Genomic DNA, 17,782 nt, shown 5'->3' with positions numbered 1-17,782 from the left:
AACTTAACTAAATATCTAGATTAAATTAACTATAATAGGAAGATTACGAGAATATCCTTAGCTAAGTTATACTTACCTAACCTATGCTAACTCAACCCAACTAAATAAACCCAACTCAACTAAACTCAACCTATAATAAGGGTATTTAAGTCATTGCAAATAAAATATTTTTATTTAACAAAATATTCTTATGGTGTTAGTTCAAATCTAACATATAGTGTTTTTCTGCACATGTTAGCTAAATCATAAGGATCGATTTATAAATAGTTAAAATATACAGTATAAATTATAATTTTATTAAAAGATAAGGTGTTATGTGCAAAATTTCTCAAAAAATTAGCTAAATTTAGTATTAAGTCCTATTAGCTCGTAATTTTTTTAAGAAAAATTTGTATATAACACCCTAGATTTTATTATCGAGTCCTTAAATTGTTAGATCTATTAGTTAAACTTAAATAAACCTAAGCTAAGTTAATCATACTAAAAAAATTATAAAAAAATTATCAACTAAGTCATACCAAGGGCACTTTAGTCATTTAAAAATAAGAAATAAAATCTTTTTACTTAACAGACTGTTTTCTGCTTATATTTGGTAATATTTGCTAAATTATAGGGTCGATTTATAAATAGTGAAAATATAGGGTCTAAACCGTAATTTTGTTAAAAAAAGGATGTTATATGCAAATTTGCCTTTTTTAAATGCAAAGGATAGTTATTGCTCTACCTGGTCATCGTTTAGAGTCGATGACCAGGGGAGCGCTCTCCCACCACTCTATAATTTATTATCTCCATCTCTGTGGAGAAGAAATGGAAATAAGGCGTTGCAATCCATCCCAATGCCTCCTTTCTCCAAAGATTGCTCCTTTTTTCAGTACAATTAACAGCACTGGGAGAGAGAGAAAGTGGTCGAAAGGAAGAGGGCATGGTATTCGACAAAATGCCTTCTTATGTTGTCTTGTTAAGCTTTCTCATCTTTGTCTTCATCGTATCGCCGCCCTCATCTAATGCTTCTGGGCTTCACAATGCATTCATATCAGGTGCTCCCCTACCTTTGCATTCTATGGAGGACTTCTTTCTTCTTCTTTTTGTCTAATGGAAAGGAGGCTCTTTTATGCGTTCTGAGAAGTTGATATTTATGTGCATTGATGTGATAGGAGGAGATGGAAATGGTTTGGTGGCTTCTTTGAGGAGGTCAATTGTAGGAATCTCTGAAGCGAACACCTCTTTCATCTTGGCCGCGGATAGAACACAAAGAAAAGATCCTTTGAATGGATTCAGATATTATACTGGGGGTTGGAATATTAGAAACCAGCATTACTGGGCTGTGAGCTCTTCAGCATTTACTCTTTTGATATTCCTCTTGTTCTTGCCTTTAAGATGTTTGACTAATTGTCTGGCTTGAATTTTGCGGCAGTCTGTTGGTTTTAGCGCGGCTCCGGTCTTTTCTATTGCAGCCATATGGTTCCTTTGCTTTGGATTGACCTTATTTTTCATCGCCTGCTGCTACTGCTGCTTTCCACGCCGCAATTATTCCTATTCTCCAGCTGCTTATGCCTTCTCCCTTATACTGCTCATAACATTCACTGCTGCTGTAATGTAAACTACTTCGTTCTAGTTATTCTTTAGGATCCATCTTCCTTAGATATGCTCGATCAATTTATATTGACATATTCTTTCTTCCATATTTAATGCATCTAGCATTGGATGCATTGTCTTGTACAATGGACAGAGCAAATTCCATGATAGTACATCAACTACGTCAGACTTTGTCCTCAGGCAGTCAAATATCACGGTGGCCAATCTACGAAGTTTCTCAAATTATTTGGTGGCTGCTAAGATGGTCGGGATAGATCAGATTTCTCTCCCTTCTGATGTCCAAGGTAGGATCGATGAAATCGTGGGAAAGGTTAATGCGTCTGCAAATGATCTTGCTTCTCATACATCGAGCAACTCCAATGATATTCATGATGTGTTGGACTCCTTGTATGGATATAGAATCTTTGATTACCTCAATTTTCTCATATTCTACCTAGATTTTCTGGGTATGCCTATATATTTTCTAGTCGCATGAATTACTGAGCTTGTCTTCTGTTACTCCTTTTTCAGGGGACTGGTTCTTATCATTGTTGCAGCTGTGATGCTAGTTTTAGCATTTCTTGGATTTTGTGAGCATGTTTCTCACTTTCTCTATTTACTAAAGATATAAAATTTCTGTTTTCTGCAGTATTTTATTGTTGTCACATTGGCTAACAAATTATCTCTGATTAATAGAATTTTAATTGTTTTACAGTGCTTTTGTTACCTGAAATTCAGTTCCTTGTGTACATGTAAGTACACATGGTCTCTCCTAATGATGTTTTTTTCAGTCTTCATTCTTATCCTATCATTTATAAATTTCTCACAAAGATTTGAACGTTTTTCTTAATATGTTGCAGTTTAGTGCTTGCTGGATGGATTCTTGTTACAGGAACATTTATCTTGTGTGGCATTTTTCTTCTTTTGCATAAGTAAGCTCTCTCTGTTCTGTTATAATGACTACTTTCTTCTTAAATCATCAAGGATCTCACCTTACATCTTTGTCTTTAATTCAATTGATAGGAAATGTTTACTTGATGAACCTTTATTGAACTGTGTTCGTAGGTTAGATAAAGTAACAAAGATTCAATAAATTAAAATTTGCCAAACTCCTGCCACCAACCACATAATATTACATAATTCAGATATAATTGTTGAGTTCTACATCTAGAAAGTGTGGGGGAAAATGATCAAAATTTATAATACGACAACACCAATAACCTGACTCTCTTTTTGCTTTATCAGTGTATTCACAGACACTTGTGTTGCATTGGATGAATGGGTCCTCCACCCCCATGCACATACTTCACTAGATGCTGTTCTTCCCTGTGTTGATGCTGCCACCGCCGATGAAGCTATGAAGAGAAACAAGGAAGTTATCTACCAACTAGTAAATTCTCTTAATAGTGTAATCGTGAATATCTCCAACATCAATTATCCTCCTGGTTCTGCACCACTGTATTTCAACCAGTCTGGATCTTTGGTGCCCATTCTCTGCAATCCATATAAGCTGGACATGACTAATCGCACATGTGTCACTGGAGAGCTTAGCTTTGACAATGCACAGCAGGTATGGCTATGTTCATTATCTTAATCATTATGTAAGCAAATTGGAAAATCAAATCTTTAACTGACAAGTTCAAAAGGCGTCTTCTCATGCATGAAAAGACAATTTCAAAAGGCATGTTTTCATGCATGAGAGACACCTTTAAAAGAATCAACTTTTCTGTAAAGCCCATCATGATTTCAGATCTAAATTAACTCTCTCCCTTCTATAATCTTTCACACTTTTCTGAAAGCAGAAAAGGAAACTCTAAAGATATGATTGTCGAATTAACTTTCTCGCCTCTGCATGCAGGTATGGGAGGGTTATACATGTATTGCCTCAGTTGTCTCTGGTGCTGAGATATGCAAAACGGTTGGCCGAATTACTCCAAAGATGTATGCTCAGTTCACAACAACAGTTAATGTGAGCAATGGATTATATCACAGTGGACCACTGCTTGCAGATTTATCAGACTGCACTTTTGTGAGGCAGACATTTAAATCCATTAGTGACAATAATTGTCCTGGCCTGAGGCATTACAGCGAGCGTGTATACATAGGTTTGTTGATAGCCTCTGTTTCTGCCATGTTGTCTTTGATCTTTTTGATCATTTATTCTCGTGAAAGACAACACCGCGAGCATAGCAAGCAGTTCTCTTTTCGATCCGATCAAACATCAATACAAGAGAAGGCACTACTAGGGAGCCCAAGTTGATGAAAACAGTATATAAAACACATCGTATTGCATTCGAGTGCACGTCTAACTCTTTTGAGTTCATGTACCATGGTCTTCAAATTTTAGTTTCATAAAGTATTCAATCTCTGGGAAACACAATGCTTTGTATGTAATTATTTTTTCTTTATACTGGACATGCACATTGTTTCTTTGATAATGATCCAAAGTTGTTATACCAGTTTCAAATGAAGTAAGTGAAATTACTTTTGTTGGAAAAGAAAAACATTAAGAATAATTTGTATGGGTGTTGTATGAATGTACTCTAGCTTATTGAATTCAGCCTCATTTTCCTGTCATTTAGTGCATAACTTACCCTTGCATAAGTTATTTGAAACCATTCAGGAACTAATCTAATGTAATTTGACATTGGAGTACAAAAGGATTCATATCAGGATTCAAATATCCATACTTTATAGAACTCCATGACACATATTTAACACCCTAATCTTTGAGAAAGATAGTATAATGATCATTTATATGCAATTATTAATTTTAAGACCCACCCATTCCTTCAAAATTAACCATAAAATAGTACAATGATTTCAATATATAAAACGAATCCCAATATGTAAAGCCATTAGTTTGAAGTAAGAACATAGAAAAAGGATAAGGTACACTTTATATATGATTATTTCTCTATTAGATGATTCCATGAAGGCGATAAGCCATAAATTAAATATATTTATCTTGCTATTTGCATCATTGAAAGTAACGCAACCACTCATAGCGATGGAATATATATCTGTCTGTATATCTATAATATTTCACCATATTCTTCCCTTAGATTTTTGTTATATATTTTTATTTATAAATTACCTTACGATAATTATTTAATACAAATATAAAATATTTACTTCTTATATGCACGTGTAAATTATATACGACTCAAAATAGAATTTTATGTTAATAAAAATACACAAATTTAATTAATTTTCTAATTAATTCATGATATTAAGAGGTGTACTTTTAGTAGCCCAGGAGGAGGGTATTGTGTACTAAAAAAAAATACTTTAAAGAATCATTGTTAAAAAATGAGTTGTAATTCAGAGGTGAAAACGAAATTATTCATGTGTAACAGAGTCAAGGAAACCATCAAAGAAGACTATGCTACCTATGACCAATCAATGGAACAATAGATGATGGCAGAGGTAGAAATTCCTCATGTTCTTTATTGCAATAAGACCATAAAAGAAAGATACATTGTAGAGCATATAATAATTTCCTTTCAACATGTAGATACCTCTTTTATCATTCCACGGACTTATTTCCATTTCATTGTTCTCAGGTCAATCTGGAGGTGTAGAAACAAATAAAGGCTAAATCCCTACCTGCACTCTACATGGCGGACTCAATCTTCAAGGATCTCAACGTGAACTACTCACTTGAAACCTTTCTCGCCGCTGCCGCAATCAGTCTTGATTCTCTCACTAACCACTTTCTCCTTAACGAAGGAGACATAGTTGGTTGGTCTGATACCTCATCTAACATTAGAGGGATTGGCATTGCCCTAGCGATGTACCCCTCCCCCATCGGTGTGGGAAAAGCAATTTTCCTAAATTATTGCAAGGATGCAATTTATGGCGAATCAGTAGCTCTTCTTTCGGTGATTAAGGAGGAAAGCAAGTTGGCCTTGGGCAAGAAGATCTAGATCTTCAATGACTGTTGATACGATTCGGACCTCACCGACATCGTCTCGAGCATGGATTCACTTTAGGAGTGTTTTTGTTTTATATTTTAGTGTTTAATTTTCATTAAAATAAGTTTTCTGTAAGTCGCGTTCGAACGCGGGTGGAATGAGTTCGAATGCGGGTGGAATGAGTTCGAACGCGGTTTGTGAACGGGGTTGTGAACGTGGGTGAAGAAAGTGTATTGTGCGTTCGAACGTGGTGCGTTTGAACGCACTGTAAACGCCTGCATCGCGTTCGCAAATACCGACAGGCGCGTTCAATCGCGCGTTCGAACGTCTGCATCGCATTCGCAAATCCAGAAGAGCGAACACGGTGCGTTCGAACGCGGTTGGGCGAGTTCGACCGAGGGCAATCAAAATTAGGATTGATTATTGATTATTGAGAATTTAGTTTTGCCTTGCCTCCTTCATCTTCTTCGCTCCCGTTCCCTCAATCCCCGGCGACGCCGCTTCTGATCTCCCTCGACCGGTCAATCACCATAGTCCCTTAGGAGTGGCCCTCTCATCATCCTTCTTCCAATCTATCCAACACTTGCCCTAACCCTTCCATCAACCATAACAATCCTTCTCTAGAAATATCAAATTGACAAATAGCTCCTCTTAAATGAATGCCTTCTTTGGATCTCAAAGGCCTTGTTATAAAGAGTCTGCTGTAGTAGCAGAAATGATAACCTAATTGCTCACTGTCTAGCAAAATTTGCTATCTTACACAAATGTAGCAAAGGGTGGACCAACCCGCCCGTCAACTTCTATTGTAACCTATCTTCAATGGAATGAACTAGTAAATGAACTATTTTTCAAAAAAACTAGTGGAGAAGGCATTCTAAGTAAGTAAAACAAATAATGGACTCATGTGAAAATATGAGAAAAATGTCTATATTCTTTACTATCTTGTTTTTTTTTTTAATCATCATAGTATTTTGATATACAGACTTATAATTTGATGACATCTCCTCTCTGAATTATTCTCTATTTTCACATTAAACTCTTTATTTATTTTTTCTTGGCATCTCTACTCTCTTAATTATCTAAATTTTTCAAATGCTTCTTCTGTTAGCCGCTCGTTTAATATTTCCGCCGAAAAAATATCATGTGATTGTGGCATGATTAATCGCAGGCACTTTGAAGATTATTTCAGCTTTATTCTAGTAAAAATAAAAGGAAAAAATAATTAAAAATAAGATAGCCATTTGATTAACCTTTCTAGTTGACATGTCTATGTTTCTCCGAGTAAAATGACCTTATAGGTAATGTCCTCAAAAGAAGGTCAAACTAAAAAAAAATGGAACACTTCATCAGTTTAATTAATTTAAGCAAGCAGGCATCTCATTGATTTAGAAAATGAAATTCCAAGAAAAAACCAGTACAAGTTTGTGTCACTAATTCAAAATACCCACTGTTTTCAGTAGACCTATGGATCTTTGTCCATAAACCAGTCAGTAGTACCAAATTCTTTGCTATTCTTAACTAGAAAGACTAATCAAAGGTCATTATCCATCATTTGTTAAAGTTATCAATTCTGTTAGATGAAATGATGGAATAGCTTAATTTCAAGGGCCATCCATAGGATTAGAATATATATTACACTTCTCATCTTCAAAGGTTTGTAAGAGGATTAGTGTGTGTGACAATAACCCTAATCAGCAATTGACTCCTAATACCTCTGTCAAAATAGATGCCAAAAGGAGATGAATTAGAAGCACTTTGTAGTTAATTAAGAGCTTATTCAAACAGGTAAATGTTGCTACTATCTTTCTGTTTTTGAGATTAATTCCCAAGCAAAAAAAACAAAGAAAAAAAGAAGAAGTTTGCATTCATATTGTATATATAGCTCAAAATATTATTAAAATTAATACAAAATAAACAAGACTACCTTCTAATATATAGTAATTAGTTGACAAACTAAATTTTCCATGAAAATTAATGAGCTTAATAGTTAATACTACTTTCACCTCAAATTCCTCCCATTTCTAAACTTAGAGATTTGCAAATATTTGACTATAAATTTGGACAAAAACAATGAGGAGTTAAATATACTTTTCCCCTTATTATCTTCATCCTAACTAATGCTCAAAAGTGATAAATTTAATGAACCATACTAGCTTATCAGATTTAAAAATAAAAACTTATCCTTTACCATCTTGGACTAATTTTTTATTTTATTTTTAATAACAGCCCACCATTTCAGTTACAGTTAGCAACAAAACAGTGGTGTTCAACTTAACACATGTTAAAGATGACAAACACACGCGTCCATCTCCTTAGCCTCTAAGGATTAGCCCAATGGCCACCATTGCAAGTTTAATATAAACAACACCAGCATGCACTTTAATCCATCCATGGCTTCTTCCAATGGCATTACCTCATCTCAGTCCAAATCTCATCATTCAACTAGTAGTTCTACCACTAGATTTTGCCTTTGTGCACCTACTTCACACCCTGGCTCTTTCAGGTGCATGTTCCATAGGGGCATGCACAGGACCTCCCGCCGGCCGGCAGCGGCCGAGGAGAAGGAGAAGGCGAAGATGAAATCGATGAGGGTTCTGCTCATGCAAATTATCCGGCCGGCGAGCCGGGATCTCAGCCGGAGGAGGAACTTCCAGCCTAGGCCTTCAAGGTTTTGTCTCATGAGTAGTACTAATGGGGGTGGTGGTGGTGGTGGTCAAGAAGTAGGAGTATTGTAATGATCCTTTACTTTTAGACATTTGTTCATTATTTGGAATTAAGTAGGAGATGTAGGATTGGGTAAGTGAGTGTCTTCCTTCTATCATTTGATGCAGAAGATGTCTCAAAAGGTAGGAAAGTTCTTCAAGCTAATTGTTTTGTTCCAATTGTCCATAAACGGGTGATGACTTCTAGGCTAAGGATAGAAGATTAGATTAAAAGTTAGTGCCATCCTTTTCCAAATTATGGTGTGATCTTGGTGTGTGATAAGTGGAGAGAATTGATTGGTTTGTTCTACTTCTTTGGTCCTCTGAGTGTAGAAATTTATATATAGCATGTTATATTTGTTGCACTTATTCAGATTTTATATCTGATATATTTATTATCAGATTGCATACTAGATAAGGTTTCCTTATGAAATAAATAAATATAATTATTTTATTTTAAAATAACAAATTATAGTTTTTGGCACTCAATTATGATAGTTTAATAGCTAAAAAGGAGAGAAAAATAATAGTAGACTCAAGATCATTCATATTATATAAGAATTTAGAGTAATTTAAACTTTTTTATGTACATAATTTAACTATTGGACTATAAAATTAATCCGACCCCTTATGCTATAAAATTTATATTTTATAATGTTGAAAGTTTATATAGATGTTATAGAATGGTATGAGATGCATTGAGTTTAGTTAAAGCATTGATATAAAGCTCATTTGGGCTTGTAAATGGAATTTTGCCTCAATATTGTCCAATCCATTTAGCCTATAATTTTTTTGAAAAATAATTTAAATTATATGAGAAATAATAGAGCATTGGTCTGGGTGGTCAAATTTATGATGGCTTTGCCATGTGTCAACATAAGAAAAGATTAAAGAATTCTAATCCAGGTGAAATAATTATTAGAGCATTTCTTTCTATTTTTTTGATATAAAACTACTTATCTCTCATATGTGATACTCAACCTGATTAAACGACCCAGCTCGCCCTTGCTCGGCCCAGCCCAAACCCAAACTACTAGTGGGCGGCACGAGCTAGCCCGTTTTCCGTCCGTCCCAGCTCAGAAGCCTATCCATCGGCTTGACCCGAAAGTATGGTCTAGAAGTCGTCAACCCGCATGAAACCTTGCCCGTTTTGGCCATCAACTAAGCTTGCCCATATTGCTACAGTTTTTAAAGAAACTTAACTCTCCCATCGGTGATCGGCCTAGCCCGCCTATATAGTACTCCATACTGTTTAAAAAATTTTTACCATATTATTTTTTTCTAAAAAAAAGAGGAACTGAAATATTTTTTAAAAAGAAACTAATGGTACAAAAAATTCTGAAAATTTGTAGGCAGAGCCTGGCTCAGCTCGTCTCTGCTAGCCAGCTCTCTCATGGGTCGATGGGCAATAACAAAGCTAGACTATTCTAGCTCGGCTCGGGACGAGCCACTAGCGCATGAGTTGGCGAACACAGTAGCCGGTCTGGTTGGCTCGATAGGCCTAGCGCACCGGATGATCACATCTATGTGATACTCAACAGATTAAAAGGAAAAATGTTGTCTATTTTACTCAACCCAAGTTCATAACATTATATAGTTAAACGAAGATTGATCATAAATTTAAGGACCACATAAGATAAATATTCTTTAAATTAAGAAGAAAAATAATGTGTAATTTCAAAATTTCAGACAAAATTTCAACCAATTAATACTCTTGTAGTGCATGAGTCAGATTTAGATCAAGTTTTTAAAATCTGACCACTTGGGCCTGTCTAGTAGACCCATTGGACCCCATGAAAATAAAATGAAAAGATAGTTACCTCAACTATCATAGTTTTTTTTTTTACATATATCTCATATAGATTCTTTAACTAAGAAAAAAATAATAATAACTATGTTTTTGAACTAAAATTTTTTTTAAGTCACCGAGTCTTTGTGGTAAAAATAAAAAAATATAGAAAGTGTACGTAGAAAATAGTGATAATTTTAAGAGGGCAAATATAATTAACCCAAAGAAACACTTAACCCACTTTATAGTTATGACATATCTGTAGCTCTATAACAACCCCTAGTTGAAAATTTTAATTTATTTTGTGAAGAATAGTTATGACATATCTTACTCATTTTTACTATAAAATCACTTTTAACTATATCTTTAGACAAAAAAAAAAAAAGAAGAGGAAAAGCTTTGCTTTGCAGTTGATCTAAACTCTTCAGAATCACAACATGATCCTCTTTATTTGGTAGGATTATTCTACTACATTCTCTCCACTTCTAAGTATGCTTTCTAATTTCTTATCTAAACTCCCCAGAATCACAACATCAGCAAGAGCAACGGCAAAGAAATCCAGTAGACACACAAATGCAACTAATTAACTACACAAACAAACTCCTATGCAGTCTTAAATAGTCTATTCTGAAACACACACAACCAAAAAGAAAGAAAAAAGAAAAGAAAAGAAAAGAAAAGCTCTCAGGTTGGTTTCATATTCTGAAACATTGAATGCCATTTACTATCATCAGCCTCACTCCCCCAGTACTCTTCCTCATCGTCTCCCTCGCCAATCTGATAGCAATTGCGAACCATCGGGCTCGCGCTCTGCGACATGGAAGACATAGCAACCTTCACACCTCCATCAGTGATCATCAGCCTCCCTTGCTGTAGCAGCATCAGCTTCTTGCTCCTCTTCAGCATGCCTCCTCCTCCTCCTCCTCCTCCACTCCTCCAATCACCACCATAAGAAGCTCTTGGCATGACTATGATTGCTGATCTCTTGTAATGAACAAACTTGTGGATGTAGGTTGAGAGGCACTTCTTGGTCCTCCTCATTGCAGTGACAAGCTTGCCCATGGAATCAGATGGCACCCTCCTCTCCTTCTTGGCTAGCTTGAGGATTTCCAGCCTGTGCTTTGCTATGGAGATGCCCATGCTCTTGAGGAACTCATGGTCAAAGTGAACTATGTCCTCCTCTTCTAGCTCATTCTGTGTGAACATGAAGGAGTACTCATAGACAAGGGAGGGTTCAAGGGTGGATTTGGAGAGCCAGGAGTACCAATCCATATCTTGCTGTGAACTTGGTTGAAATTAACTTTTGGTAGTGTGGGATGATATATTATATATATATAGGATAGTGAGAGTCTTGATGAATGTGGTGGGGTCTTTAGATCTAACTACTGTGATTGATTTGTTTGGTTGTTTTTGAAAATAGTGGGAGATTAGAGTGTGAGGCCAGAGAGGATAGGTTGGAGTGTGATCATATATGCTAGCCTTTGCCTTCATGGAACTATAGATGAAGTGATGGAATTGGAATATTTTCGTATGGAGTTCTTTTGTCTTGGAATGTAGTCATAGCATATAAAATATAAAAAATATTATTCTTTAAAAGTTTAGATTTTTAGTAAGAGTAATTAACAAACAGAATTGCTTCCATTTGGCTGAGATTTTTATTATAAATGGGATGAACAATCTGAATATAAATTAAAAGATAACTTAAGTTTTTAATCTCATCAGACTTATGCTATCAATTAAAAGATAAAAGGAACTTCCACCCATTTAACTAAGTGAACATCTTGGGGCCTATTAAAAATGTCTGATTATATAAAACACAAGATCTCAGTCCCCTATGGAATTAACAAATTGGGTCAGAAATTGCCAACCCTTTAGTAGAATCAAAATAACTTTGTCAGGCATTAGTACTCTCACTGATTTTATTGCATTATTGCTCTAGATCCAAGATAATAGAGTAAACCTTTTACATATTTAAATTTTATCTCTTTTTCTAGCTTCCATAGATATAAAAGAAGGAAGAAAAGGCCAAGTTCCTTTGAGCAAAATGGACCTTCTTACAACTTCTCGTGACAGATTTTGGTCTCATTCTTCCTCATTCTAAGGATCAAAATTGCAAGCAAAGGGACCACTCTACATCAATTCACAGATTGAGGTTTATATATATATATATACATATTAAATTCATAATAAACTTGTTATAATTCCTTCACACTATCTACTGCAACTATGCAACTATTGCTTTCTAACTTCCATTTGATGTACTTGGAATATATATATATATATATATATATATATATATATATATATATATATATTGTCTTCAATCTATCTATACAACTTACAGCACACCATGTGCTTGTTTGTCCCTTCCACACTACCACAAGAATGTGATCCCTTCCACTATGCTATCAGTTAATGAAGAATTATTATAAGAAATTTTGAAGATAAATGAGATGAAGTAGATATAACATTTTGTAGAAAGATCATGATTTGAAGAGATTGATGCTCATAATTTTATTTAGGGATAAAAACATCTCGCCCTCGGACCGACGGTGTTAAAGAAAAACATCAAAAAACTATTTTACAGTTAATTATTCTTTTTTTTTTCTTTCTTTTAAAATAAGGGTAAAATGATTCCCAGAGAGATTAACATTGATTACTTGACACTCACATGTAATCTGAGGTTTTTTTTTAATTAGAAAAGAATGCAAATTAGATCCAATTAAAGTATTATTAAGATAATGAAAAAAATTACAAAATATTAAAAATTTTATTAGAGAAAATTACACTTTAAATCCCTGTGATTTGGCTTAATTATAAGTAATCATCATATATTTTCAATTTAAATACTTAATGCTCATGGTTCATATTAAAGTGCAATTGTTAGTCTGCCGCTAAAAGAGATATGAAATAATATTTTTAACCTTACATATCAACCCATGAAAGCAGTATTTTGGTCATTTTAATATATTCATTTGGCGAAAAATGTTGACACCAATGATTAGTACCCATTAAATTTTAGATTAGATGGACAAAATAATAGTTGCCCTTTGAATTGAGGCTAAGTGCTTTAATTAAAAATACAAAGTACTACTTGCAATTAGGCCAAACAATATATAAAAAATAAAGTGCAATTTGCCCATATTTATTTGTATTATCCAGCAACCAAACAGAGATTAATTATAGTATATTTTATATAGTTAGGATTCTTTCCATTAGTGAGTGGAGACAAATTGTGACATATATGCCACAAGACTACTAAGAGACCCAAAGAGTCCAAGACTCATGTGATATAAAGCAGAGTGAGAAATTCCACCCTTGAGAGGAAAAGACAAGTGCTATCAGAGAGATGAATTATTATGACAAAAACTCAGGAGATAGACTTTTTTATTTGAGCTACAATCACGGCACAAAAAGTGGAAATGGAAATGGAAATGGAAGGGAAGCATGATCATGCAATTGGTTTACAAGTAGGACAATCAAATATGTTAATTTCTTCATCCTATTATGGTTTATGATAGGTATAACATGTTCCTTTGGATTGTTTCTTCTATCTCTTCTGTTTAGGAGTGCTAAAAAATTCACGGGTCCAGAGCCGTCCATGTCTAAATCGATAAAATTAGGCTGAAGTCGGACTCGAAAGTCTATTAGACCAGCTTAGGTCAAATCTTATTCATGCTTGACTCGCCCTGAGCCTGTAGCATTCAACCTGTCCATTAAGGCACGTAGATAATAACTCACCCATTAAGGCCTAGTCGGTTTGCTATAATTAGCCTAATCTATATCAATTAGACTTAAATTTCATAAATTCTTATTTTAATTTCTTAAAATTATTAATGAAAATAATCAATAAGGAAAGCATGCAATAGTGAAAAAAAAAATTTAACTACGCCACCCATACGTAGCTTGAACTATGATAGCCACAATCTCAGCTATTGCCGATTCCCAAGACGCATTTGGTTAAATGTTCACACCTGATCCACCGTCTGCACTTCATACATAAAATCCCGAAAATGGAGACAGAAAAAAACTAGAATTGTCACCTCTTGGTCTTATATATAAGTTAGAAAAATGAAAATTAGATTCAAAAACTATCGGGTAAGATTAGGAAGGGGAAAATAACTATACAAGGGGATAATTATGCAAATGGATTCCGAAAAGATTATTTTACTTCTAAGAGGATCCTAAATCAATTAACACTTAGCCTATCTGTCCGCTCACAATTGGCATGCGCAACAATATAAGCATGAATTGAACCAGGTTAAAAAATTTGAACTTGATCGATCTGGCCCCAACCTCGTTGGGTTAGGCGTTATCCAAACCCTATATTTTTGGACCAGACCAACCCTAACTCAGTCTGTGCTCTACTCCTTATTATATATGAATTCTCGTAATTGTTGTTATTTGCTTAAGACTTTGTTTTATTATTACTTAGTACGTTTCATATAAGTGTAGAGCTTGTCTTTAGGGTTCTAGCACTTTCTTCGTTCTCTCTACTTGTGTATCAAGTTGTAATTGATCGTAGGTAATAACAAATTAATTTGGTGACATGGTTGATTTAATTTAATTCAGTAAGAACCTTTCAAGATTTAATTCAAGCTTGAATTAGGTTTTATTTGAAATTGAATTTAATCAATTCAAGCTTAATATTAGATTAAGTTTGAATTAATGTCAATCCAAGCTTAATATTTAAGATTAAGCTCGATAACACCCCTAACCCCAACTTGGGTTATTTATCATAACTAAAAAAATACAACGAACTACAATCCCAGAGGTTACTGAAGTTTCCAAATGTTGTATAAACTATATAACAAATAATCTCAAAACTAACATAACTATTCAACAAATTACCAATGAAATATATTCTTATATATAAAAACCACAATGTTGTGCATGATGAAAGAATTCATCATCCATAAATGAGAACATGGGTATTTGTTCAAAGTTGTGCATTCCTTGTTCTTTCATGCACCATCATGTCATTAGTTTTATCACATACAGATAATTATTCAATGGGTTTTTTATAATAGAGTTAATTATGACATTTATTCAATCAGTAATCTTCTTTTACTGATTATGTTTCAAGATTAATATCTACTAAAGAATAATTTAAATCACAATGATCTCACTCCGAAACAAAAGAAGATAACAAATGAAAGACCAATCTAGTGCAAACTTTCACCTTAATGCCTTCTCTTTTGTGATGTAGTAATGTTCCAAAATACTAGGAGTAGAAGTGTATAAATATCCTTTTGTGATGTTGTAATGTTCCAAAATACTAGGAGTAGAAGTGTATAAATATCCTTTTCAAAATTGTATCAAAGTTCCTCGGGTTGTTTGAATGCTGATAACAATCACCTGCTTACCTTGGTATATTTGAAATTAAAATGGGGGCACCAAACCAAATAAAGTACAAAAATTAACATCATAACTTATTATCACAAGGAATTGCACTAATTATAATATATGTAGTTGAAATAAATATTATATGCATACTACCTTGCATTCTACCGTATAAAGGCCTTAAGAGTTTGTAGTGATAAGAAAATTTTATCACATCAATTTGGTTTCTTCCAATGTCTCATGTGCTTCTAATACTTAGATACAGACAATATACTTTTTTAAAAAAAATAAAATAATTCACCAAGCAAAATTATAACATCTAGTAAATAAATGTATGCAGTCCTTGGAGTGAGATGTTTGGTATAGAAAGAAAATTTATGGTCTCTTATACAATAACTTTGATATGCATCAATCACCAAAGCATGAAGTGCATCACTCATAAAGTATGAGTTAGCACAAATCATGCCAAAGGTTGATGTTAGTTAACATAATTACAAAACAAATATTTCATTTTCAATCAATTGGTTTCAATCTGATTCATAGCCAACTAATGTTTGCCAACTTCTGACTTCAAAAATACCAAGAAAGAACTGGCAACTCCATTCATAAGTATGTTCTTTTAGCCAAGGGCATCATCAACCAACATAAGATTAACAGACCAGAGCTCATGAAAAGCAAATTAAGTTGACAACTACAACCACCTACTAATAGAAGAGGGCCAGTTTTGAAGATACTTACAACTAGCTGTTTCAGCCTGCAGTATTACCGTCGAATTTTATTATTCTCACTTGTAAAACAGGACATCTATAACTTTTTCTGAACACAGATATCAGCTAATGATGCATTTGGTAATTCATTCTATCCTATGAGGATTTATGAGAGGAGAAGATTCACATGATATAAATAAAATCTTTGAAACTAACCTATACTTCTTCCGAGAAAGCAGAGTATTTTTCTTCTCTACATGTATGCTTATGAATTATGATCCATCTCTTCATAGAGAAAGAGGGTGCAGTATCTCAAAGGCAACTAGGTTGAGATGATCTGTTCAAAGATTAGATATTAACAGGTCAAACAATTGAATAAAAACTGAGATACCTTCTAAAAGGAAAACCAAGATAGAAGTTATCTGCTAACATTTAAATAAGCAGATAATGAGGTTCAGAATATGTATCAGAAACCTGTTCTATGCTTAATGTAATGGTCATATAACATTAGGAGCACCATTATTCAACCACTGAACCTACTGATCATCTGAACATTTTTCTCGATTCAAAATCATGACAAGAAAATCTTGTGATATGAACAATGAAAATAGCCCATTATTCAATTCCTGCTATAATAGCTTTAAATCTCTACTGTAACAGCCCATCTCATTAGAAAATGAATACCTGCTGAATGGTAGAACTGAAAGTTAACAATTGTTGTTTCGAAGATTTTTTGTATAGAGTATAAACCCCTCTAATGTTTTTGTTTCTCTCTGAGTATACCATTCTAAATTTGACATTTGCATGCAATGTTCTAAGAAGGATGGCCACAGTATGCCAGTGTCAAGGGACTACCTAGTGCATATGCAAAATGGAGCCAAATGTATTTTGTATATGAATCAATATTTGATAATACTCTATTAATACATATACGGAATGCAAGGAGGAAATCTATATTGAACCATATATAATGAGGCAGTTCTTACAATTTCGCTACTGAAAACTAGTTATCAGAAATCAGACAAGAAGATAATCGCTTTGGAGCCAACAATCTTACTGTCGAGTTGAAGAAGTTTTGGCTACTTGCTGATTCTATAATCAACTGCAAAGCAGTGATATCAATAAAATATTGCACAATATTCTTAATCTTACTTTGGTAAATTGGATAGCTTGACATCTTTATCGCCCACTAATAATACAGGAAATCCTTCACTCTTTCAAGGAAAAATAATAAGTTCAGAAAAAGCAAAGGAATACAGAGAGAAGGATAGGCTAGTTGGGATAGGAAGTAAATTCCTACAACATCCATTTCATAACCAAAAATCCGACAGCACAGCAGTAAACTTTTAGCCATTTAAGCAACTTGTTCCTGACAAGCAGAGATAACTGACAATTTATAATTTTCAATTTTGAAGCATACTGGCATCCTTGTTTGGGGCTAACTACAAAACTCATAGTGCAACAAACACCAGAAAATATTATTAAGTAGCCAAGAGTTAAAGAAATATTAGCGAAAGACCTACATGAGATCTGCTTCATAATTGGAAACCCATCTATAATCGCAACAGTGGGATGCAAATAATCTCCTAAATTTGGAACTTAATATAGCTGGGAAATTGATGTCTTGAAATCATGATTAGTTTTCATTCCTAATGAGGCTTCAATCTGTCTAAAACTTTGACAAACCTCATGTATTATGACATAATTGCTAACAATTATACTATTGAGCACTAGGTTTGTGAACTTAAC

The 17,782-nt window shown here is 34.0% G+C and overlaps 2 protein-coding genes across 2 annotated transcripts; one reads left to right on the top strand and one right to left on the bottom strand.

Moving 5' to 3' along the window:
- The first annotated feature begins 739 nt into the window (after positions 1–739).
- On the top strand, positions 740–4,073 carry LOC140767317 (uncharacterized). The gene is made up of 9 exons (XM_073107177.1): positions 740–1,037; positions 1,155–1,324; positions 1,415–1,596; positions 1,699–1,983; positions 2,107–2,165; positions 2,291–2,327; positions 2,436–2,507; positions 2,821–3,145; positions 3,434–4,073. The coding sequence occupies exons 1-9, from the start codon at positions 923–925 to the stop codon at positions 3,833–3,835; spliced, it is 1,647 nt and encodes a 548-aa protein (XP_072963278.1). The 5' UTR covers positions 740–922; the 3' UTR covers positions 3,836–4,073.
- A 6,323-nt stretch (positions 4,074–10,396) lies between these two features.
- LOC140767477 (uncharacterized) lies at positions 10,397–11,351 on the bottom strand. Its single transcript, XM_073107403.1, has one exon. The coding sequence runs from the start codon at positions 11,253–11,255 to the stop codon at positions 10,668–10,670; it is 588 nt and encodes a 195-aa protein (XP_072963504.1). The 5' UTR covers positions 11,256–11,351; the 3' UTR covers positions 10,397–10,667.
- Positions 11,352–17,782: the final 6,431 nt, after the last annotated feature.

Source organism: Typha angustifolia, chromosome 9 (genome assembly GCF_048772165.1).
Source record: "Typha angustifolia cultivar Huaian chromosome 9, ASM4877216v1, whole genome shotgun sequence".
NCBI lineage: Eukaryota > Viridiplantae > Streptophyta > Magnoliopsida > Poales > Typhaceae > Typha > Typha angustifolia.
This window is presented reverse-complemented; position numbering and strand designations above follow the sequence as displayed.